At 35.6% G+C, this 25502-nt stretch overlaps 1 protein-coding gene across 2 annotated transcripts in view; it reads right to left on the bottom strand.

The window, feature by feature from the left end:
* Positions 1-25502, bottom strand: part of LOC147014654 (SWI/SNF-related matrix-associated actin-dependent regulator of chromatin subfamily A member 5-like) — a 98356-nt gene that overhangs the window by 15886 nt on the left and 56968 nt on the right. For both annotated transcript variants that reach the window (XM_085852798.1, XM_085852797.1), the window contains exons 15-20: positions 25283-25431; positions 24331-24450; positions 24087-24197; positions 23769-23882; positions 23515-23637; positions 23193-23325 (exon numbers count right to left, since the gene is read on the bottom strand). In XM_085852798.1, coding sequence (XP_085708924.1) covers positions 23193-23325; positions 23515-23637; positions 23769-23882; positions 24087-24197; positions 24331-24450; positions 25283-25431 — 750 coding nt within the window. The remainder of the gene's footprint in view (positions 1-23192; positions 23326-23514; positions 23638-23768; positions 23883-24086; positions 24198-24330; positions 24451-25282; positions 25432-25502) is intronic.

Here is a 25502-nt window from a genome sequence, read left to right as displayed (position 1 = left end):
GATACAACGGCAGAATCAATACCTACCTATTCATGAGCTGGTAGAAGTGTTGAGCAAGAAGTACCAGAAAATCCTCTTGATGTCGCAGCTACACTTCTGTGCACATATGTGTTGTGTGGATGTGACACAGTGAGCTACTCATTCAGAAGGGGAAAAGAAGAGGTCAGGTCAGGTATGGGAGCATGTGCCAGAACAGCGCGTCGCTGCGTCCACTTTCCGCCGGTACTCCAGGGGCCTCCGTCTGGCCATCCCCCAGGCAGATGCCAGGCCCATCCCCATCTCCTTGAGATGATGGTCAACCTGCTGCAACCATGAGGCACGTGGTCGGCCCACTGGCCTCCTCCACTCATGAGACTCCCTCGCTGAGAGAATCTGGTGAGCAGGATCAGCGTCAGGAAAACGAGCCACATGTCCATACAGCCGCAGCTGACGCTCACGGACTATGCAGGTAACAAATCTCATCTGAGTCTCTCTCAGCAACCGCTCGTTGGACACAAAATCCGACCAGCGATAGCCAAGGATTCTCCGAAGAGACCTGGTACCAAAGGAATTAAGTCTCCGTCTCAGATCCTTGGTCAAAGTCCAAGTCTCGCACCCATAGAGCAAGACTGGAAGTACCAAGGACCTGAAGACTCAGACTTTCGTCCTCCCGCACAGGTACCGGCAGCGCCACACCCCATGATCCAGTAAATCCATGACTCCCCAGGCCCGACCCAGACGTCTATTGACCTCCGGCTCACAACCTGCGGAGACATGAATATCACTGCCAAGGTAAGTGAATCTATCCACGACCTCAACATCCTCACCACAAACAGACACAGACAGGACAGCAGCATCCAAGATGTCACCGAAAGCCTGGATCTTAGTTTTGACCCAAGAAATCCGTAATCCCAACGGCTCCGACTCCTCATTCAGCACCTCGAGGGCCCCCAAGAGGATGTCTAAAGTCTCCGCAAAGATGACTGCATCATCTGCAAAATCAAGGTCCGAGATCTTGACATTGCCAAACGATGCACCGCAACTTTATCTCTCCGACATCCTCCCTAAAATCCAGTCCATACAAGTGCTGAAAAGTGTGGGGGCAAGTACACATCCCTGACGAACTCCAGTAACAACTGGAAATAAGTCAGAGATGGTACCACCACACTCCACAGCACTCTCAGTACCAGAGTAGAGTTCAGACATCAGATCGATCAGTTTCGGTGGCACCCCACGAAGACCAAGAATTCTCCAGAGGACATCCCGATTCACTGAATCGAACGCTTTACAGAGATCAACATAGGCTGCAAGCAGCCCCTGCCGAAACTCTCGTCTGCGTTCGGTGAGGACACGAAGTGCAAGGATACGGTCAATCGTTGACCTCTTTGGTGTAAAGCCTGACTGTTCTGGACGCTGGTGCTCAAGCAGATGGTGGCGAACCCTATCAAGAATTATCCGAGCAAAGACCTTGCCCGGCACTGAGAGCAGCGTCACCCCTCGGTAGTTGTTGCAGTCTTGGCGATCACCCTTCCCTTTCCAGAGAGGGACAACAAGGCCCCTCTTCCAGTCAGTTGGGATGATGCCTGTGTTCCTGTGAAAAGAAGAGCGGCACAGGTTTCTCTGGGACTGATAGGAAACCTTCCCCACCTTGTTGATTTTGGAAGAGATAGTGAAATGGCAGCAACAGAATGTGTCATTGATGAGGCCAGAGTATACTGGACTGCTCTGCATGGCCAAAAAGGGTTCAGCTGTTTGGATACCCTCAGGCAGCATATGTTTGTCTCTTCAAAATTAGACCTTAGGTCACTGCCAGCAACAGAAGATGCGTTTTACTTCCTTGTTTTAAGAGCATTGTATCAATTGCTTCTGTATAGACGTGCACATCTCAGTGACCGAGCACTTCCCCAGCCACAACATTTGGCAGAACCCTTATCAATGGAAAACTGGTCCCAATTCTCATGTCTAAGCCAGCCAAGCCAAACATAGACAAAACTGTGTCTTGCATGTGCAAATTATCCAAATGTCTGAAACGATGTTCATGCAAAAAGGCTGCTGTGCCTTGCTGAGTGACATGCATATGCCTTGGTCAGAGAGGTTCATGTGGTGGAGTTGTTTCAGAGAGTGACTCTTCCTCTGAAGAGGATGTTTCATGTCACAATATTGTGTTAATCCATTTCTAATTTTATCTTCCTTAAAACCATGGCATGTAAAAGTATGTTCTTGTTCTTGACCCCATTGATAGTCAAGCATTTCTGAGTTGCATAAATCTTTTGTTGTTTGACATATAACCTTGTCAATTGTAGGTAGGTTAAATCTACACCAATTGTGATATAGGAAATGAACTCCTCTTTAATATGAGGGGTCATTTGTGTATATAGGTTTAGTGGTTATGATTTTAGGACAATATGAATTACCCATACCCCCATCCTACATCTTCGCTTTTGCCAACATTTTGTCATCAGAGGGGGCTCGCAAAAGTGTTGACTGTGTTGTTGCGCAAGAGTTTCACCATTGCCAACATTGGTTTTCATATACTCAAAGGGTGTCTCTTTATGAAAATCAACACAAAAATTTTATAGCAGACCGGGCAATTTTTTTTTAATTTTGATCGGTTGGCTCCCGGACTATAGGGATTTCACACACTTCATGAGGGTAAACCTTACATCCATTCAGCAGAGCTGTTATCTTGGTGTTAACCTGTCACGCAACATGACATGGGATCATCATGTGAACCAAGTTGTGAATGATGCAATCAAAATCCTGGGATTTGCAAGGAGAAACCCAACAAAATGTAACACAAAAGTTAAGATAACTGCATACAAGGCATCGGTACATCCCAAACTTGAGTACACAGCATCAGTTTGGGATCCCCACCAAGCCTATCTTGTAGAGGAGAGAATCAGTCTCGGGACTATAGAACCTGATGACAATACCTTATCTGGAATTCCAATTCCAAATAAGATAATAACAATAATAAAAAAAACGGAAATGGTCCAAAGACGTGAAACACTGTTCGTCTCCAATGACTGTGCTAGAACCTCCAGCGTTACATCATTGTTGAACTCCGTGGAGTGGCCTTCATTGCAACATCGGCAACAGCCAAGTTGGCTGATACTGTTTTACAAGGCAGTAGAGCATGAAGTTGCTGCTGATATCCCAGCATCGGTCAACCAAGCAGCCCACTCCAAGTGAGGAAACGCCAACTGCTTTGTGCCTCTTCAGTGTCACACTAAGGAATACCTTAATAGTGACATACCTAATACCAGAAGAGACTGGAATAACCTCCCACCAGAAACAACAAATCAAACCACCCCAAAGCAATTTAAAATACAACGAGAAAGCATCTCAAAATGCAAAGCCCGTCCGCGTCAGTTTTGTCCTCTAACTAAACCTGACGAAAAACGACAGTTAAAAAAAAAAATTGTACATTTTATTCATTTGTGTTCTTCACAATCTCATCATAAAGGTTTGTTGAAGATTTGACGGCAAAAATGTTATGGCCTGGATATACACACTGAAACTCAATATTAAACAAGAATTTCAATTAAAACATTTATGGCTGGTCTATCACTTCACTGATGACATCATCCTTACAATCCATTACTCCATATTGGGAGTATAACGAGATGTGCCAAGTTTCAATTATTTCCAATTAGCGGTCTCAGAAATATGTTTTAACACTGTCATTTAATCCAAGATGGGTGCGACACCACATGACCTATGATGTCACAATTATCATTGAAGTATTCTCCATGGGGAGGAGGGGGGTTCACTCGCACCCTGAAAATTTGTCAATCGGACAAGTGGTTGCTGAGAGGGGGAAAAAAAAAAAACCGGAGGAGAGAGAGAGAAAAAAAAAAGGCCAAAAAAGGATCGAAGAACAACAATAAAAATAGGACCACTGGACCTGTAGCTTTATCTGGGCCCTGGCCCAATGTTGTAACCCAAATTTGGTAGCATTCTGACAGGTGAGTCAGGAGAAGAAGATTTTTGAAGAAATTTACGCAATTTTCCGCAAATTTTACAAAGTCCACCATTTCAACACATAGATGGTCACGTGATCGGCATGACCTCTGCAATTTAACATCCCTACCATGTCCTAATGTTGGAACCCAAATTTGGGAGCATTTTTTTAACTGGTAGATCTGGAGAAGATTTTTGAAGAAATGTACTAAGTCGGCCATTTTGATCTACTTAAAGTCACATGACCAGAACGAGCTTTGCAATCAATTACCAGTCAGGAGCGGAATGTTGCTGCCAAATTTCAGCCAGATTGGCCCAGCAGTTTGGCCGGAGAAGTCGAAATAGGAGACGGATAGATGGACGGACAGACGGTGCATGATGACAATACCTTATCTGGAATTACAATTTCAGATAAGATAATAATAATATGTAATAATAATAATAATAACAATAATAATAATGAAAATCGTTTGAACAAAATTATTAATTCGACTTCTCCATATTCTCAAAATAAAACTTTATTGAAAATTTGATGACAAAAGCTCAATTGCAGACACAGACACACAGAAGTGATTGCAAAATCTTGTCTTCCGCTGCGCAGGGGACAGGCTAATTAGATAAGGAAAACCAGAAACAAAATCAAACAGAGTAGCACTCGCAGGCAGCACAGAAGCCAAGCACTTCTGGACAATGATGCAGTGAAGTGTATCGTGATGTCTGGATACCATAGTAGGGTGAATATACTGGTTCTGGCTCACTTTTCCCCATGTAAATGAATGGGGGATTTTCAGCGATTCATATTTTTTTTTCCCTAAAAATAAACCCCCTTTTTATCCCAAGGTATATTTATTTGTCTCCCCTTTTAACCTGGGGACACTTTTTTTCAAATAACCCATGCAATAAGAGAAAGATTTGTTAAAGGTGATTCTAAAGAAATATTTGAAACGTCTAAGCCTCGGGACACTCTTTATCAAATAACCGATGCATATTGTTTAGCTCACTCATTGAACCAATAAACATTTGTTCATTCTCAAATTCCTTCAATAGTTTAATTTTCTTTGCACAATAATCCCCATCTAAAATATTTAAAAACAAAACATTTGAATCTTTATATTTTTTAAGATACCCCTTTTGTGCCATTACGAAATGATAAACTTCTCTTAATGCTCTTGTTTGACCACCTCCTGAGCCACAGGTTATTTTTGTTAAGCCACGCCCACTTCCCTCTAAGCCCCGCCCACTTTCCCCGCGGAATTTTTTATAAGCCCCGCTCACTTTTGCTAAGCCCCGCCCACTTTCCACGAAATTTTTATAAGCCCCGCCCACTTTCCATGAGGTATTTTTATAAGCCACGCCCATTTTCCTAAGCCCCGCCCACTTTTGCTAAGCCCACCTACTCTTACATCATTTCCAGTTCATCTCTGACTCACAAAGAAATCACTAGAAAATTACAGCATGTTATGGTTTTGAAAAATTTCCCAACGAAGGCTTGCCTGGGCTTGCCCAGGCAATTTCCAAAGGAAACCACACCCACCAGCCTTTCCCTATAAAAGCCTCAAGCCCAGGCTCCATTTTAAACATATTTTTTTGCTGGCCATGGTGTGCTGTGTGATTGCCTGGAACTCTCTGACTTGTATGGAACTAAACCTTCAAGTTGATGAACTGGATTCAAACCTCTTATCTGTTGAGGTAAGATTTTTATTTTCCTATTTTCAAACTTTGATTGAAGCATACTCATTTAATAATTAAATAACTTAATTAATACATTATTATTTTCTCTCACAGGAAATTGTATCTGAAATGCAATATGAAAATACCGATTTTGCCACAACTTGGGGCGAAATTGTTGGCTTGGTTGAAGACCTTGTGAGCGACCAAGACCCACAGAACGAGCAAGACCTTGAGTGGGATGACTTTGGGGTTCCTTGGAACTCTCAGACTTGTATGGAACTAAACCTTCAAGTTGATGAACTGGATTCAAACCTCTTATCTGTTGAGGTAAGATTTTTTTTTTATTTCAGTTCCTTTTAACATCGACTCATTTAATAATTAAATAACTTAATTAATACATTATTATTTTCTCTCACAGGAAATTGTATCTGAAATACGAAATGAAAATACTGCTTTTGCTACAACTTGGGGCGAAATTGTTGGCTTGGTTGAAGACCTTGTGAGCGACCATGACCCACAGAACGAGTTCGTCCTTGATGACCCAACCAAAGAGTTATACCTTGGAGACCAGCAAAATCCTGAAAAAGAGTTTTACAGCAATAGTACTCATTGTGAGTTATCAAGACAATACCCACTGAACAAGTTATACCTTGATGAGCCAGAATACAAGTTTTACCTTGGAGACTCACAAATTTTGAAAAAATCAGTAAATGAGTTCTGCCTTGATGGTTTAAATAACTACCTTGGAGACTCAGGAAAAGGGTTCTGCCAAGATGGTTCTAAATATGAGGCCTACCTTGGAGACTCACAAATTTTGAAAAAAAAATCAGTAAATGAGTTCTGCCTTGATGGTTTAAATAACTACCTTGGAGACTCAGGAAAAGGGTTCTGTCAAGATGGTTCTAAATATGGGGCCTACCTTGGAGACTCACAAATTTTGAAAAAATCAGTAAATGAGTTCTGCCTTGATGGTTTAAATAACTACCTTGGAGACTCAGGAAAAGGGTTTTGCCAAGATGGTTCTAAATATGGGGCCTACCTTGGAGACTCACAAATTTTGAAAAAAATCAGGAAATGAGTTATCCTTTAGAGACTTTGTAAGTTGGTTTTATTTTGAATACTTGAAATGTGGGTTCTGGCTTGATAACTCACAATGTGATACATATCTTGGAAACTCAACGGGAATGTGGTTATACCTTGAAGACTTGGAAAGTTGGGTTTATGTTGGAGACTTGAAACTTTTTTGGAGACTTTTATTTATTTATTTATTATAATTATTTTATTTATTTATATTTTGGAGACTTTTGGAGTTGCTATCACTCTTTGGGATCTAAACCTATCGATGTAGTTCTTTGTCGGATGGTGCTTGATGGGAGCAAGATCAAGAAAGTTCTGGGAAGAAAGTGCAGGCTTACTCCCCCTTTCTACGTCATCAAACCTGAAAGCTTTAAAAGACAGAATTGGAAGAAGAGAAAAAAACATAAAAAATATACATTGTTTGTTCTGGGAAGAAAGTGCAGGCTTAATCCCCCTTTCTACGTCATCAAACCTGAAAGCCTTAAAAGACAGAATTGGAAGAAGAGAAAAAAACATAAAAAATATACATTGTTCGTTCTGGGAAGAAAGTCCAGGCTTACTCCCCCTTTCTACGTCATCAAACCTGAAAGCCTTAAAAGACAGAATTGGAAGAAGAGAAAAAAAAAAAAAAACGTAATATATATATATATATATATATATATATATATATATATATATATATATATATATATATATATATATATATATATATATATATATATATGTGGAAATCTCATTTTGAAAAAGACATTGTGTTGGGCGAGGATTGAGTTGGGGTTGAGATTTTGAATGTGAGGGTTGGGACACACACACACACACACACACACACACACACACACACACACACACACACACACACACACACACACACACACACACACACACACACACACACACACACACACACACACACACACACACACACACACACACACACACACACACACACACACACACACACACACACACACACACACACATCAACAAACAAAGTTAAGCCTTGACTATTCAGTTGAGGATTCTGTGTTTGGGGTTCACAGATCTAAGAACGTCCCCCTTGACACACATTATATACTGTTATACACCTCGGACTTGGCCCTCGAGTGTCCACAATGGTGTATAGTAGGAGGGAGTGAAGCGCCAACCCATTGCTCCCATTGCACACACATTATATACTGTTATACACCTCGGACTTGGCCCTCGAGTGTCCACAATGGTGTATAGTAGGAGGGAGTGAAGCACCAACCCATTGCGCACGCACACACACACACACACACACACACACACACACACACACACACACACACACACACACACACACACACACACACACACACACACATCAACAAACAAAGTTAAGCCTTGACTATTCAGTTGAGGATTCTGTGTTTGGGGTTCACAGATCTAAGAACGTACCCCTTGACACACATTATATACTGTTATACACCTCGGACTTGGCCCTCGAGTGTCCACAACGGTGTATAGTAGGAGGGAGTGAAGGGACAACCCATTGCTCCCATGGGTATTATCTGCGCTTAGTTTTGTCTTTTGTAATTCCTGTGAATAAAATGAACCTAAAATCTCTTCCCCTTCCAAATCATATATCTTATAAGTCCAAGGAACCGTATCTATTACATCAACAATTTTAAAAAGTTCTTTCGTCCATCGTTTAGTAAAACCCTTTTCATAATGAGATTTCCACCTATATATTCTTACGATATCACCAACTTTGAACTTAGGTTTTCTGACATTAATCTCTTTCATATTTTAATTTTGTAAATGTTTCTGATGGTTTCATATTTGTTGACGTGTGAATCGTGTCATTATACTTATCCACAATATCCTGAATAAAAGATGACCATTGTTGTGAACCGAGTTGTGTGAATTTTTTATATAGTCTCTCTTTTAAGGTACGATTAAAACGTTCAACAACAACTGCCTTCCCTTCATTAAAGGTACTGTATAATGTAATACTGTTATTTTTTAGAAAATTCATAAATGTCTTGTTATAAAACTCTCTACCCTCATCAGTCCACAATTTTTTAGGTTTTCTCTTACTTTTATTAAATATCTGTTGAAAGGCTAACATAAGAGTATTACCTGTTTTGTTTTTTAATGGTACAACCCATGCGTATCTACTCCTCAAATCAATAACGGTTAAAGCATACTTGTACCCCTTATCGTTATTGAGTTCAATCAAATCAGCAGACCAGATATAATCAACTTCCTTGGAATAAACTTTCCTTCTCTGAAACTTTGTGAATATTGGTTTATGTAATTCATCAGCTAATTGCTCTTCAGTCTTAATGACATCATTAGAGCCTATAAGTTTTTTGAATTTCCAAGTCCAAGTTTCAATTTAGCACTGATCATCTTCTTCACAATGAACCGATCAACTTTTTCTCTCAAGGTTGGATTTTGTATCAGAGACAAATTATACAACATTTCTCTATCGGCTTCATGCTTTTCTTCCAACGTTGTGGTATTCTCATAATCAATATCGTGTCTCATGCACACTTCATCAACTCTATTGATGGGTTTACTCCAGGATTTAGGATTGTCTGCCTCATCTAATCTTTTATCCAAGTTTGTGCCTGGACCACAGAAAGAATACCCTGGAAGATGTAATTCCCCTGGTATTCCAGTAGTTGTAAATTTACTTCCTGATAAAAACTTTTGTATATCTCCTCCTCGTTTGTGTTTGGAGATAAATTGATTTTTTTTTGAATCACACACCGAACATATTCCTTTTTGTATAACCCTGTTATTTTTACTTTTAATATATGAAATATTTTTAGTATTAGTTTTCTTTTTACATTTGAGACAATAACTCATTTATTTATGTGAAAAATTCCTGCAGAGTGCAAAAACCTTTTTAGTTTCCAACATGCACATTTGAATCTTAATTTTTAAAACATAAAGAATCCTTAGAAATGCCTTCACTCTCTCCTCCATTTATTGAAGAAAAAAAATAAAAATGAAAAACTTGAATTAAAATGAATATCTTGTCGATGTCAATATTCTTGTCGAAAGTATTGCAAATAGACTTGTCAATTCTTTGTTTTCCTCCTCGGTGGGTTGAGTTATTTTCTGTAATACCACCAATCTTTTTTTAATCTCACTGGTTTCCATATTTTGATATTTATTTTGTCTCGCTCTTTCCTCCCTCTCCTTCTCTCTCTCCTCCCTCTCCTTCTCTCTCTTCTCTCTCCTCTTTTTCCTCCTTCTCTTTTTTCTCCCTCTCCTCCTTCTCTCTCTTCTCTTTTTCCTCCTTCTCTTTCTTCTCCCTCTCCTCCTTCTCCCTCTTCTCTTTTTCCTCCTTCTCTTTTTTCTCCCTCTCCTCCTTCTCTCTCTTCTCTTTTTCCTCCTTCTCTCTCTTCTCCTTTTCCTCCTCTTCCCTCTCTTCTTCAACTCCTTCCTCATCCCATATTATCCTTGAATCGCTTACACCCCATAGAATATCATACATATATTCATCAGGATTTCTTGTTATTCCTGTATCCAAAATAATTTTTTTTACAACAGGAAACCAATAAAATTTCTTTTGAATTTCTAAAAGAGCCTTACCTTTTCTTAACTTTATAATTTTTTCATTATTTAACGTTCTCATTAAATCTAAAGTTGTCGGTTTATCAACATCAGCATAATGCCAATCTTTTATTGAAAATACCTCATTCTTATGTTGTAGAACATATTTATTAAAATACCGAATACCCTTTTCTTGAAGGTATGCTTGGACACAGAAATGATAATTTTCTTGAAGCCTTCTTTCTATCATTTATGTATTAGAAATATATGTTAGAATAATATTATGGCACGAAACACCTCCCCATCTTCCCATAGTTAAATCATTTTGTATTTCCTTACTTATTATATATAATCCTGTTTTTTCTGTTTTCATGATATAAACAAGGGCAAAACCATTATTATATTTACCCTTATTAAATTCTTTTATTTGTTGTTTACTAATCGTGGCCCCACAAAACTCATTCTCGATACCAAGTGGATAATATTCTTCCTTACGAGACTGATTTAATTGTTCCAGGTCTTCGAGGTTAATTTTAAATGACCAATTATACCCTAAATCATTCATATCATACCCCCATTGTTCTATTCTCATACAAACGATACGCCCTTCTTTATAAAAATTTATTTTAATTCAAACTGTGAATTCTGCATGACCTGGAGATAATATCAACACTTCTGTATCTTTGGAATACACGGCCGTTTTATTTAAAGATATATATTGTGATAAATCGCTTAATCTCACCAAGTCATTCTCGTCAGTCGGGCTTGGATAATTTTTTAATTTATAAGCATTTTTCATGTTAATATTTTTGGTTATATTATATTTATGTCATTCAGCCTGTGCCTTTGTGTAATAATTTGATAAATCAATATCCAGTTCTTGAGATACACCAAAGATAGAACCATCTTTACCAACATAAGTCATTTATATTAGATTAAAAATAATATAAATTTTTTTATTTTTGTTGAGTTGAAATAACACATATAGACATAATTGACCACACCACTTGGAATTTAATTCTTGGACTTGAAATGTTTGATAAACACCATTCTGTAAGAATTTTATGACTTCAACAGGTGGTGGAAGACCAAAACTATCAAAATAATATTTGTCTTGACTATTAAAAATACAAACCCAATGAGAACCGTTCCCATTATTATCTTCTAAGTTCATAATAATATTCTTTGTATGTTTCGGCACATTTGTTAATTCATCTCTCATACAAATAACCACATGATGAATTTTTAATTTCTTACAATATTTGACAAGTTGTAAATTTGATGTTGTATTCTTTCCAAATTCTTTAAACCACTCATCAATGCTCATTTATTTATTAGAAAGATATAATCCATTACCTCTTTTCGTTAATTTTACACCTTTTCGTCAATTTTACATTTTGCTTCAGCAAAATAATTTTTTCCCCAATTAATTTCCAATCTATCTCGTGGATAAAATGTTCCATCTAGAGAAACGCGAAGTTGTTTCACCTTAGCATTATCACTCAATGCATTATTCTTATCAGTCGCAGTATCACCATCTGGCTTTTTAAAAATGATCCACAGATATCGTGGCTTTCCTTCCAGAACACCCAAATTCCACGTGTAAGTAGTTTGGTTGAGTTTAACGTGTTGACATCTTCTTTTGAGGTATGATACACTGAGTGGTTTCTTTGAGTTAAGTCTTCGATTCAACATCTCTTCTGTTTTAAGATTAGGAGTATATTCACTGATATACCAACTCATCTCCTCAATTACAAATTTATTCTGTTCACCAAAAGCACTACCAACACCAAAAAGCAATCTATTTTCATTATCATTCCTTTGTAGTTGAAATCTAATTTTAAGACCATACAGAACTTTATCATGATCACAAAATCCAAATATACCTTAAAGAGGAACTGCCACAGTAAAACTATTTTCTGCTTTTGTATCATCATTATACATTCCTTTCCTTTGAGTATATCCAGGGTCTGTGTTTGTTCCCGTTGACATATCAGGAATAAAACCTTCGACAGACCCCTTTCCCATTCTATCACTGAATGTATAGAGTGTAAATTTCATCATTTCAGATACAGCAGAGACATAATCAACCGCTTCAACTTCTTGTGTTCCAATATACAAACGCAGACTATCAAACATTTTCCAGAAGAAATCATTTACAAGTGTAGCGTTTGTGTTATTCCCAGCTTTAGTGAATTTAAATTTACACAACAAGAAACTTTTGGAGAGATTCAAATAGGTTTGTTGATTATTTATTTCAAAACTTTTTGTACCATTCGTATTCCAGTCTGTTCCAGTTATTGCATTTACCTTGAAGTAATCTTCTTTTTTAGTGGAGTTTGAGATAATAATAGTATCATCCAAATCATAGATACTGTTAATTGCTTCCATACTTGTATTTATTTAGGAAAAAAGATGTTAAAACTTTTGAAACCCTGATCCAAGTATTCGAATTATTTTCTGTCATTCTTGTGGGGACAACTGAGTTTTGCCTTTCTTAATTTCTTTTATTGCTTGTAATTTATGAGATTCCTTCTGGGCATCTTTTATGCTCTTTACAGCACCTGCTACATTTCCCACAGCAGAAGCAGTTGAACCAATTAGATCTTTATGTTTTAGAATAGTTGAACCAATACCCATGAGAGTATCAATTATCCCATCTCCTCTAAATTGATGTCCAACACCCCTTTGTCTCTTTGGTTTATAGTATCCTCTACCAAGATACATACCTTCACCCTTGTAGTATGGGGAAAGGAACATCCCATCCCCTGTAATTATTTTATATTTACCCAACTCGTGTTTCCTCACAATAACCATCGTATTTATTTATTGGAAAACTTCACGTAGGTGAATTCTGATGGATATAACTTCTCCATTAAAAGAAATCATACGATTATCTTGGTCGGTTATCCTAAAATTTACTCTGTGTATGGTTTTTCCTGACACAGGGAGATAAACCAAATTTTTGGGTTCCATATTGAATTTATAACCAATTGGGGTTGAGTATGCGCTGAATGAAAATATTGCATTCGTTTTTTTTTCCATCATTATAAGCACCATCAATCAAATCACAGTGAATTAACACCGAATTTATTCATGAGGATATTTGAATGACATTATCACTGTAAAACGTCCCATTCGTTTCAATCTTTTTTGAGGAGAAACCCAATAACTCTCTAAATGAATTATCAATTGTGAAATCAACCTTGTAGTTATTTTTAACTTTAATCGTTGATTTTGAAGTATGTTTTTGAATGTCTATAACAATATTTTTTGGTTCATCACCCTGTTCTTTCATAAGACGAGCAATTTCGGAAGATATTTGAGAAATCTCATATGCTCCGGGTGAGACTGTTATCGTTTTGTATCCACTTCCGGGATTATAACTAAACTTGTCATTTTTATCAGTTATATTAAATAAGGTATTATAAGTTTCCATGGACAATAAAGATGCCTCATATTCTTTTGTTGGGTCAAGTTGTAGTGGGTATGGGAATGAAGATGTGTGGTCGCTTGTTGTGAAATTAAAACTCAGGATTGTGCTTCTCATCTTATTTAATATGAGATAAAATGTCTTTATATTGAGATTTATTAATTATTTTCATGTTATCAACTGGTCTAAAATGGCTGATGCTTCATTAAAACAATTGTTATTTCCAGCCTTCTTACTACCTAACAACAATAACAGTCTATTAACTAATTGCGATGGGTCATTTGGAAGAAAACTAATACCTGAACCAAGGATACTTAAAGCCTGAATAATGTGTTTCTCCTTCTCATTTTTCCTACTTTTACTAGAAATACTAACCCTATAATTTAGAGTGTTCAGCAGATCAATATATACTCTGTCATCATTATTTTTCATATCCAATGGTTTATCAATATACTTTGATTCATCCCTCACAGTTGAACCTTGTCTTCCATCTTTTGTGAGAAGAAACATTAATCTCGGAGTTAGTTTAACAGGGGGTTGAGCAGAACCCAAGAACCTTAATTCATCATTAAATATCAATACCTTTTCTTGAACAAGATGAAATATTGCTGGTTGTTCTGTTGGAATGAGTCCTGCTTTGGTTTTTGAATCCGCTGAATATTCATTGTTTTGAAGAGCATTCACAATATAATCAGGGGGTCGATTAATCTCTTCTAGTTGTTGAAATAAACCTTCATCATCATATACCTTTAATTCTCCTAAATGCTCTAATTCTTCCTCCGTCATTTGATCAAAATCTTTTAACATTTGAAGTTTTTTAGGAGTATATTCTACTGTGGGAACTGTGGAAACATCTTTCATTTTTTCTTGGGAAGTTTTTAAAAGTGGTTTAAAAAATTTCTCTTGTTTTCTTTCAAATGCTTCTTTGCCCGTTAGTTTCTGTCTGCGTTTCTTCTTTATGTCTTCCTGCTGTTTTACAACTTTTGAAACCAACTCTTGATGTTCCTTAAATCTTCTTGCTCTTTCTTTTGCATCCATTTCTTTATTGTAAAATATCATTTAATGAATTGTAAAGATCAACAGGGAAATTTTCCTTTTCTTCATCATTCATGTAGATGTGTTCAAATATATCCTTTTCTTTAAATATTTCATCAAATTCTTTATTAACATTAATGCGAGTTGTAATTTCTTCTTCACTAATACTTGCATCTCTGCTTTTCATACGTTTGCGTTGAGTTTCTTCATCAACATCAAAACCGAATGATAAAATCTTCACTCCGCTCAGATGTTTAATAATTTGTCTCGTTCCTTCTGGATTAGTTTCTAATATCCCAAGACCACCAGATTTTAGTTTCCTTAACTCACTCTTACAATGTGAATATTTTGTTGTACCAAGAGAAACCTCCTCAAATATTTGACCTTCATTCCTCAATCGCATATGTTCCTCCACTGAAATATAGTGATAATCTTCACCTTTTACTTCTCCAGGTCTTATTGCTCTAGTTGCTGTTGATACAATGCGTATCACGGGGTGTTTTTCAAGTAAATTTACAATATTCTCATTTGTACTACACAAGAACCTTGATTTATGAAAGTTTTTTCCAGAAGCAGATTTACCCACAAGATTTACAATAATAGTTGTCATTTATATATGTAATTGTTTATAAAACAAAAAATATATCCCTTAATATCTCATCTTGTTTCACAACAATATATTTATATTTTTCAGTCGTGTGCTTCATGTAATCCTCAAATTTCTTTTTACTACATAATGTAGAACAATTATCTCTCCAAAAATTATTGTTATCTATTGAATTTAACTTGAATAAAATAAAAGTATTAGCATTGTTTCTGATGGAACGACGAGGAAGTTGAAAGTACGATTGACTGAGATAAATACAATTACAAGAAGAATGTCTCCCTCTTGTGTAGTAGCTGTCCATTACCGTTTGGTTTCTCTCATTAACACAATCATCAAAGATAACGAGGTTCTTTTTTGATTTATCCAAATCTTGGGGAGACGGTATATCATCCGTATTATCACTAAGAATACAAGTTAGAGGATTTGATTTCTTTTTACATCTCTGTGCATCACAAAATAGTTGAATTATATCTTCAATGTTATAATCATTTAGGTTTTTTTGACGTTTAAATAAACCGATTATATCTTCTTTTTGAAGACCAGCATTAAAACCTTGTGAGAGTAGTTGACACTCTGGTTGAAAACTCGACTTTGTGAAAATTATTAAATTATCATAATCTAAAAAGTTGGGAGTGAGGAGCATCTTTAAAAGTAAGCAGGTTTTTCCACATCCACTTGAACCAACTATGAGACATCTTAATGAATTTGGGAGATTTTTATGGTTGTTAAATTTTATCTTATTTTCCCAAATGGGTAAAAAAAAATCATTCATTTATATATTTGGAAAACAGGTTATTTAATTTATTATTGGCTTTTTTAGAAACTATATTTTATCCTAAGTTCAGGTTTAATTTCAAGATAATCCATTATTTTATTTTTACAATATCTTGTGTTGATATTTCCCTGAAAATTACATCCATGAATAATATATAACAACAATCCTTTGAACATTTCTCTTATACGTTCAGTTTCTTCCCTTGTAAGGAAAGGTGTGTTATCACCCTCATACTTTACATTCATTTCTCTAATCAATCTTGTAAAGTAATTCATTTTTGGTATAAATCTAAAAGAATTATTTTCCTTTTTATATTTTTTATTATCATTAATTAGAAGATAATCACAGAATATACATTGTTTATAGGCTTTTGACTCTGTGTTTAATCCCCGTCTTTCACACGCAGGACAATTCTCAAATTTGTCATATGGAGAATCAGGAAAGTCTAGCATATTTATAAAGTAAAACTTTACTTAAACTGAAATTCATCTATACGTTCAGTTGTATATTGACTCACATTTAATAATATTACCATCGATATCAAGATACTTTTTTTCATTACCAGATTCAACGACAACATTTTTTATATTAAAGGTAATTTTAAAATGATCGTTAACTACTATTGAACGAAATGTCATTTCACCTGATATATTAACATCCTTTATTTCATCAGGATTTACATCTTTAGGGTTGTTGAAAAAAATACAAATTTCTCCTTGCATATTACAGATGGTCTTATCTTTTCTTTCTAAAGCTTCATCCATAAGGTTTTTGTTTTTTGATACTTTTTCTTGTTTCATTGCTTTTTCTAGTTTTGAATATATTACCAGAAGGAGAGGAGAAACTTTTGTTAGAGATACTTTAATTGATGTTCTACCAGGTATACTAAAAGCCCTTCCACTGAAGGAAATTGAAGAACTCATATTATTTACCAAAATTGTTTTTATCCAATAGTTGTTATATTTATCTTTGTTCAATTTTACATCCTTGACATATTTCTCAGTATCTTTAACAAATGAAGAGATTGATTGAAACTTGTCTTTTGTGTCTTGAAACATTGTATTTATTAAGTGAAAAAGTTGGAGGATAAAATGGTTTTAAGCACAGATTCACCTGTAAAATAAACAAAATTTTCATCAAGAAAATTTTAGTTTGAGCAAAGATTTATTATATAAATATGGTGAATACAACATACTGCGATGTTTGTAATCACAAATATAAACATTATAGAAAACACCTCCGAACCAACAAACACACATTTAATCTATTTCATAAAATATCTCCTCTTGAGTTGGAAAGAAAACATTGTGATATCTGCTCAAAGAGTAGTTATAATAGACATCTTCAATCACAAAAACACAAGAAAAATGAGTTTAAAGTAAAGGGAGACTATTATATTGAAAACACTGATGGGGCATTTAAAGGGCATATAAAAATAAGGATTTTTCAATTTGGACAACCCGGTCCATCATCAATAGCTGAATCAATTAAAATAGTGAAACCTGATGTTGAAAAAGTTATTAAAAAGACATTAAAAGAAATGAAAACTTTAAAGTTTTATATGGGAGTGAAAATGAATATGAAAAGACAATATGAAGAACAAACTCCTGATATGAGAACAGATCTTCATTTTATAACATCATTTCAAGATTTTTTGAATAGTGGGGTTTATGAAGAACTATCAAAACAAGAGGAGGATGTTGATAATACAGTGGTAGGAAGTGGATTCAATATTTAAAAAAATCATCTTTTTAGATATACACATTCTAAAATCAAACCCTCTTAAAGCTTCTTCTTATATTGAATTACCAAAAGAAATAAAACTAAAGAAGGCAGTTGTTAATATTAAGAACAATGATAATAAATGTTTTCTCTGGTCTGTTCTTGCTCACTTTCATCCACCAAAATGTTATTCAGAAAGAGTAAAACAATATATGAAATATGAGAATACCTTGGACATTAAAGATTTTAAATTCCCAATGCCACTAACAGATATTCCTAAATTTGAGAAAAAGAATAATCTTTCTATTAATGTATATGGATTAACGGATACAAACAAAGTTCAAATATTAAAAATTTCAAACAACTATAAAAATGAAGAAACACACATTGATCTTTAATATTTTAGTGTTGGAAATAATTCACATTACACATACATCAATAATTTATCAAGATTAATCTCTTCTCAGGTATTCAGAACAGCAAACAAAATATATCCTTGTAAGCGATGTCTTAATTCATTTCATACAAAAGAACGATTAGAACAACATTCAAAATATTGTAGTAATCATAAATCAGCTGTAATTACAATGCCTAAACCTGGTGAAAAGATTTCTTTTGAAGATTAGAATAAATCTATCATGCACCCATTTGTGATATACGCTGATTTTGAATGTATCCTTAAAAAGATAAATACTGCTTCTCCTAATCCAAAAGAATCATATACAAATAAATATCAAAAACATATTCCTTGTGGTTTCTGTTATTATATCAAATCATCTGTTGGAGAAAAGTATAACAAACTTGAACATTATAGTGGAAAAAAAGAGTTTGTAAAACGATTAGAAAAGGCTTCACAAGAGTTTGTAAAACGATTAGAAAAGGATTGTATAAGACTCACTAAACTAATGAAAGAAACAAATGAACCGATGAAATTAACTAAAGAAGAAAAATTAGAATTTAGAAAGAACAATATCTGTCATATTTGTGAGGGGGAAATTAAGGAGTCTAAAGTTAGGGATCATTGTCATCTTACTGGTAAATATAGAGGTCCCGCTCATTCCTGTTGTAATAATTATAAATTACCTTCTTTTATTCCAGTCTTTCTTCACAACAGCACCAACTATGATACACATCTATTTATAAATGAACTTTCAAAAACACCAGGGAATATTTCTGCCATAACAAACACAAGTCAAAAGTATATTTCATTTACAAAAATGATATTCACAAAACCTTTAACTCGTATTAGGTTTCTCGATTCTTACAAGTTTATGGGAACACCACTAGCCTACCTCGCATCAAATCTAAGCTCCACGGACTCTTTTCCAAATCTTAATTCATTCTTTCCAAAAGAGGAAATTCTCACTAAAGAGGAAATTAATGAAGAAATTCTAACTGAAGATGAAATTCTAATTATAAAGAAAATTCGAACAATGAATGAAATTCTAACGAAAGAGGAAATTCAGATTAAAGATGAAATTCTGATTAAAGAAGGAATTCTTACGAGAGAGGAAATTCAAACAAGGAATGAAATTCAAAGTAAAGAGAAAATTCTTACAAGTAAGGGAATTTATCCTTATGATTAAATGGATTCATTTATGAGATTTAAAGAAACACAACTTCTTCAAAAGAAAGTTTCTATAATAACCTTTATGAAGAAGAGATAAGTGATAAGGAATATAAACACGCACAAGAAATATGGAAAATATTTAAGATAAAGAACCTTGGAGAATATTATGATTTATATCTAAAAACAGATGTTTTATTGTTAGCTGATGTGTTTGAAGCTTTTAGATCACTCTGTCATAATAAAAATTGTTATGGATTAGATCCTGCCCACTATTTCACAGCTCCTGGTTTAGCTTGGAGTGCAATGTTGAAAATGACAAAACAAGATATAGATTTAATCAGTGATGTTGATATGCTTTTGATGATTGAGAAGTCCAAGAGAGGTGGAATATCACAAGTATGTTCAAAAAGATATGCTAAAGCAAATAATAAATATCTTCCAAATTATGATAGTGAAAAAGATAGTAACTATTTGATGTATTTTGATGCTAATAATTTGTATGGATGGGCAATGTCTCAATCTCTGCCTTATGGTAAATTAGAGTGGGTGGAAGAAAAGGATTATGAAAAGGCTTTGATGAATATTGTTATTTCTTCTCAAGAGGAATTGAATGACGAAGAAGAAGGTTATTATTTTGAAGTTGATTTGAGGTACCCGAGTGATCTTCATAATAAGCATAAAGACCTTCTTTTTGCATGTGAGAAAGAAACCCCAAAGAAAGAATGGTTCAGTGATTATCATAAAAGTTTTAATATTAAAGGCAAATCAACAGAAAAGTTATTAACAACATTCTATGATAAAGAGGGATATGTTTTGCATCAGAGAAGCTTAAAACAGTTTTTGAGAGAAGGATTGAGAGTGGCTAAAATTCATAGAGTTTTAAAATTTAAACAAAGTCCTTGGGTGAAAAAGTATATTCAATTCAATACAGATATGAGAGCAAATACAAAAGTAAAATTTGAAGGGGACTTTTATAAATTAATGAATAATGCTGTATTTGGAAAGACTATGGAAAATGTTAGAAACAGGCAAAACATTAGATTCGCAACATCTTGGAAAGAAGCTTCGAGATTGATAAATAAACCAAGTTTTGAGAGAGAAGAGGTTTTTTCAGAGAACTTTTCTGCAATTCATATGAAAAAGGAAAGTATTGTAATGGATAAACCAATTTATATTGGAACAGCAGTTCTTGATTTATCAAAGATATTGATGTATGATTATTTGTATAATGACTTAAAGAAAGAGTATGGTGAAAATGTTTCATTGTTGTATATGGACACTGATAGTTTTATCCTAGATATAAAAACTGATGATGTTTATAAAGATATGAAGAAAAATATTGGAGTATATGATACAAGTAATTTCAGCAAGAAGAGTGAGTTATTTTCCAAAAAGAATGAAAAAGTTATTGGTAAGTTTAAGGATGAGTTGGGTGGAAAAGTAATGAGTGAGTTTATTGGATTGAGAGCAAAGGCATATGCTTATAACTATGGTGATCAGATTGATAAGAGGTTAAAGGGAATAAAGAAATATGTAATAAAGAAATCAATAACTTTTAGAAATTATTATAATTGTTTGATGAATAAGAAAGAAGAATATAGGAAAATGAATACAATAAGAAGTTATAAACATAACATATATAGTGAAGAAGTAAATAAAAAGGCATTAGGAGCCTTTGATGATAAGAGATTTATTTTAGATAATGGAATAGATTGTGTTCCATATGGATATTGTATGATAGAGTGAATAGAATAGATTGCGTTTTAACGATGGGAAGATGGGTTAGGGTTTTTTAAGGGCTACCGCCGCGTTTTTTTTGCAATATATAAATGGTCAAACAAAGTATTAATCAAACTAAAGAGTGGAGAAAATCTCAGTCTTGGTATATAAATGGAAAACATAATGAATGTGAAAAATATCAAATAAGTCTTATTGAAAAAGTAACTAAAACAAAGGTAAATAAAACAAATAAGCGAATCAATTTAAAAAGTAGTAAGTTAGAGGATGTAAAGAAAAAAATGAATATCCTTGAATGGACTGAAAACTTTGATGGTTATCAATTGAACAATGAAAAAACAATTTACTATAATCTCAAAATGATATGTGGCTCAGGAGGTGGTCAAACAAGAGCATTAAGAGAAGTTTATCATTTCGTAATGGCACAAAAGGGGTATCTTAAAAAATATAAAGATTCAAATGTTTTGTTTTTCAGTATTTTAGATGGGGATTATTGTGCAAAGAAAATTAAACTATTGAAGGAATTTGAGAATGAACAAATCTTTATAGGTTCAATGAGTGAGCTAAACAATATGCATCGGTTATTTGATAAAGAGTGTCCCGAGGCTTAGACGTTTCAGATATTTCTTTCGAATCACCTTTAACAAATCACATTACCACTTTAGTACTTGAACAAATCTTTATCTTATTGCATGGATTATTTGAAAAAAAAAAAGTGTCCCCAGGTTAAAAGGGGAGACAAATAAATATACATTGGGATAAAAAGGGGGTTTATTTTTAGGGAAAAAAAAAAAGAATCGCTGAAAATCCCCCATTCATTTACATGGGGAAAAGTGAGCCAGAACCAGTATATTCACCCTACTTACCATTTTGAGATTCCACAAGCGGCAAATTTAATTGGTCGTAATGACATAAATTTACCCCCGTGTGGGGGTGACAGTCATCTCTATCATGTTTTTTACTATCACAATCGATGAACCGTTGCCAGCTATCTCCTAAAATGACAGACCAGATAGGTTTTGAAAATGGCGACTTTCACAACTTTCGTGACCTCATGACCTTGACCCTGCCTGACCTCGAATCCGGGAAAAAAATATGTCGTTGGGTATCACTCATCGACCTCTACCCACATACCAAATTTCATCAAGATCGGAAGTAAAAAGTTTTCTTTGTACCGGGAGGTGTTTTTGACCATCTTCCAGGTTACGTGGCGGCCAAACGGGATGGAAATTCAAAAATCTGTCCGGTTAGATACAAGATAATATTTTTTACTTTCATAATCAATAAACAGTTGCTGAATATCTTTTAAAATGGCAGACAAGATAGGTTTTGAAAATGGCGATTTTTATAACTTACGTGACCTCGTCCCTGACCTTGAACCCGGACAAAAGTTATATCGTTGTGCAACACTCATCGACCTCTACCCACATACTAAGTTTCATCAAGATCGGAAAGAAAAATTGTTGATGGACGGACAATTCGTCCGGCTTTATTCAGTCATCTCGGTAGAGATGACCTAAAAATGCCGTAATATTTTGTCCAAGTACTGCTAAATGGAAGGTTTTTTTTTTTAAGTGCCAAAAAGGCAATCTGTGTTCTCGTGTTGAAGTATATAATTCAATCAAAATAAAAAGATTCAAAACGTTGTCGAAAAATTAATTTGGACGTTTACCACCATTGATGCAGCGTATTTTACACCACCTTATTTAACACGTTACATGAGTTATCTGTGACTTGCTTATGTCATTTATGTTCTTAAAAACAGTAAATTTCCTGTTTGGAATGATTTTCAATTTTGTTTGACTGCTTCGACAGAGCAAAAAAAATCTCACTCCTCTATTCACGTGTGATCGGGACAAATTCAGAGCCAAAGTACTGCTAAACTACAGATTCGTGTTCAAAATACAACATTAATTTGAAATCAAGTTATTCCTGGATCATAAACTGACATTTGTGAACACAGACAAAGTGGACCAAATGCTTAACCCTGCTTTTCGCTCCAAACACACAGGGTAAAAACAAAGATGATGATCGAATGAGAGTAGAACGAAGTATAAAAAGAACAAGATTGCATCATGCAATGAGACATCCTTACTCGAATACTCGATGACATCCTCTGGAGATTTTCCTTCAACATCCAGTGCAATGTTATCTATGTCGTCCCGGCCCCACTTCTCATTCGCTTTTATGAACTGATTGAAATCACGCTTGTTCCAGTTTGTGAAACCCTGTCAAGAAAAAGCAATGTCCTTATTAAAGTTTATTTCATTACATTTATTGTATTGAATAGGTTAATGGATGCTTCGCTAATTCCCTTTCAGTTTTGGATGAACAAATCACACGACTTGGCCCCATGCTACCTCTTTGGTGGAAATCTGTGAAACAACAGACAAGGATCACAACAAAAAAAAGGAAACCTGCAAGAGAAGTTTCTCCTTCTCCTCCATCTCGTCCTCTGGTAACGGCTCAGCTGAATCGATCTTGGTCTGCTCGTCCTTCTGAGCATGTGCAGAGTTTGGCAGCTCCGGGTTCCGCGGAGCCTGTACAGGAAATCGAAAAATAAAGAAAATGAACAAGAGCACCCCTGTAAATTGGTATGCATGTAACAAAGAGCACACATTCCACAATGTGAAATTTGTTTTATTGCACAGATCAAAGGTGCAAAGTTCACTTTGTATCCAATAGTCTTTCTGTAGTGGAGGATCTCCTTCTCCAGAATCTCGAACAGCCGAGGAGGGAAGAACTGGAAGTCCTGAATGTTTGGTTGTCTTGGGGGTCGCGGAGCCTGGGAGAACATGAAACGACCTTAAATCTGTTTCATTAACATTTAAGGATGTTTGCAGTTGAGGGAGTTCGTTACGTTTTGCATTCAAATTGTGAACCAAAGATTCTGCAAAAACCAATAATCACGCACCATTGATTAAACAAAACACGAATAATACAACGGCTCCACAAAACATCTGGAAAGATGGCATTCCACATCTCGAACCTTGGGGGCTTTCGGCTCCGTGACCCGCAGGGCATCTCGAAAGTAGGCATCGACGGCGTAGTTTGCTTTCCTTTCACGCTTTGGAGGTTCGATCCACTCTGTCATGTTCGTCTGCAAATATTTCACATTCAAAACCATCCATAATCCCACAATGTTGTTTGAAAATGCTCAGAGAAAGGTCAACCTGCCAAGAGGTGACCTCATAATTTGTACATAAATCCACAGCACATAAGGGAGGAAATACCTTCTGCTTAGCCTTGTAGTCCTCCCCCTCGAAATTGTAAACGCTCGAATCGTTATCCAGTGTAAATGTGCGCAGCGTGCTCTCACCAAGCTGGGACAGTTTCTGTTGGATCTCGGCGGTCTGTAAAAGTGGAAGGACATCTGTTAAACTGCACACTACTCCTGGACATATACATATTCACATGGCAAATGGGAAACTCAAGACATAAGTTTGCATCAAATCTGCCAATTGGCTGGGAAATCTGCACAGACTGATGGTGGTAATCATCACAATTTGGGAAAGAGCAACTCAAGAAAGCCACACAATTTGGGAAAGAGCAACTCAAGAAAGCCACACAATTTAGAGCTCGGTTTCTTTTCCTAAACTAGCGACAGGACAGCTCATTGTGCTGAGAGAAAATATCTACGTCAATAAAGAAGCTGTGGCAATCCTCCCATCATTGACACACACACACACACACACACACACACACACACACACACACACACACACACACACACACACACACACACACACACACACACACACACACACACACACACACACACAGTCAAACCCTGCTTTTTGCGGGGGATACGTTCCTGGAAAATGCCGCAATAGCGAATCCGTAAAAGCAGGCATTGTTTCACTGGAAAAAAGAGGGGATAGGTTCCCGGCAGTTAGTGATTCATGATGGAAAATAAAAAATCCCGTGAAAAACCATGAAAACGCGAAAAAAAACCCGCGAACACGCGAAGCACAGGGCTGCGAATGTCGAAGCAGGTCGCATTTTCTAAACCACGAATATGCAGAGTCCGCCAGTCTACAATATACACTGCAGTTATATATACAGGATATATTATATCCACAAGGTGAAATATTATTTAACTACCAGAAGTTTTAAGATGATGACTTGAAGTGCAAACAAAGTAGAGAATCAATCAGAAAAGCAGGGTATGTCTGGCCGGCTTGCCTTTTTTTCTCCTCTTTCCAAAATTACGTCGATGTCCTCGTCCGAGATCTGGCTCTCCTTGGAGGCAAACACTTGCGTGGCGCCGTGCCGAATCATCTGCAGCATTTCATCCTTACCGAGCTTTGTAGATTGCTGGTCTACCAACCTCCCTGAATGCAAGATTGGACAGGGCGTGGAACATGCACTTTAAGTGTGAACCGTGGACACTTGTACAATTTAA

Source organism: Eptatretus burgeri, chromosome 13 (genome assembly GCF_056783735.1).
Source record: "Eptatretus burgeri isolate ZD-2024b chromosome 13, Ebu_testis_v1, whole genome shotgun sequence".
NCBI classification, from domain to species: Eukaryota; Metazoa; Chordata; class Myxini; order Myxiniformes; family Myxinidae; genus Eptatretus; species Eptatretus burgeri.
This window is presented reverse-complemented; position numbering and strand designations above follow the sequence as displayed.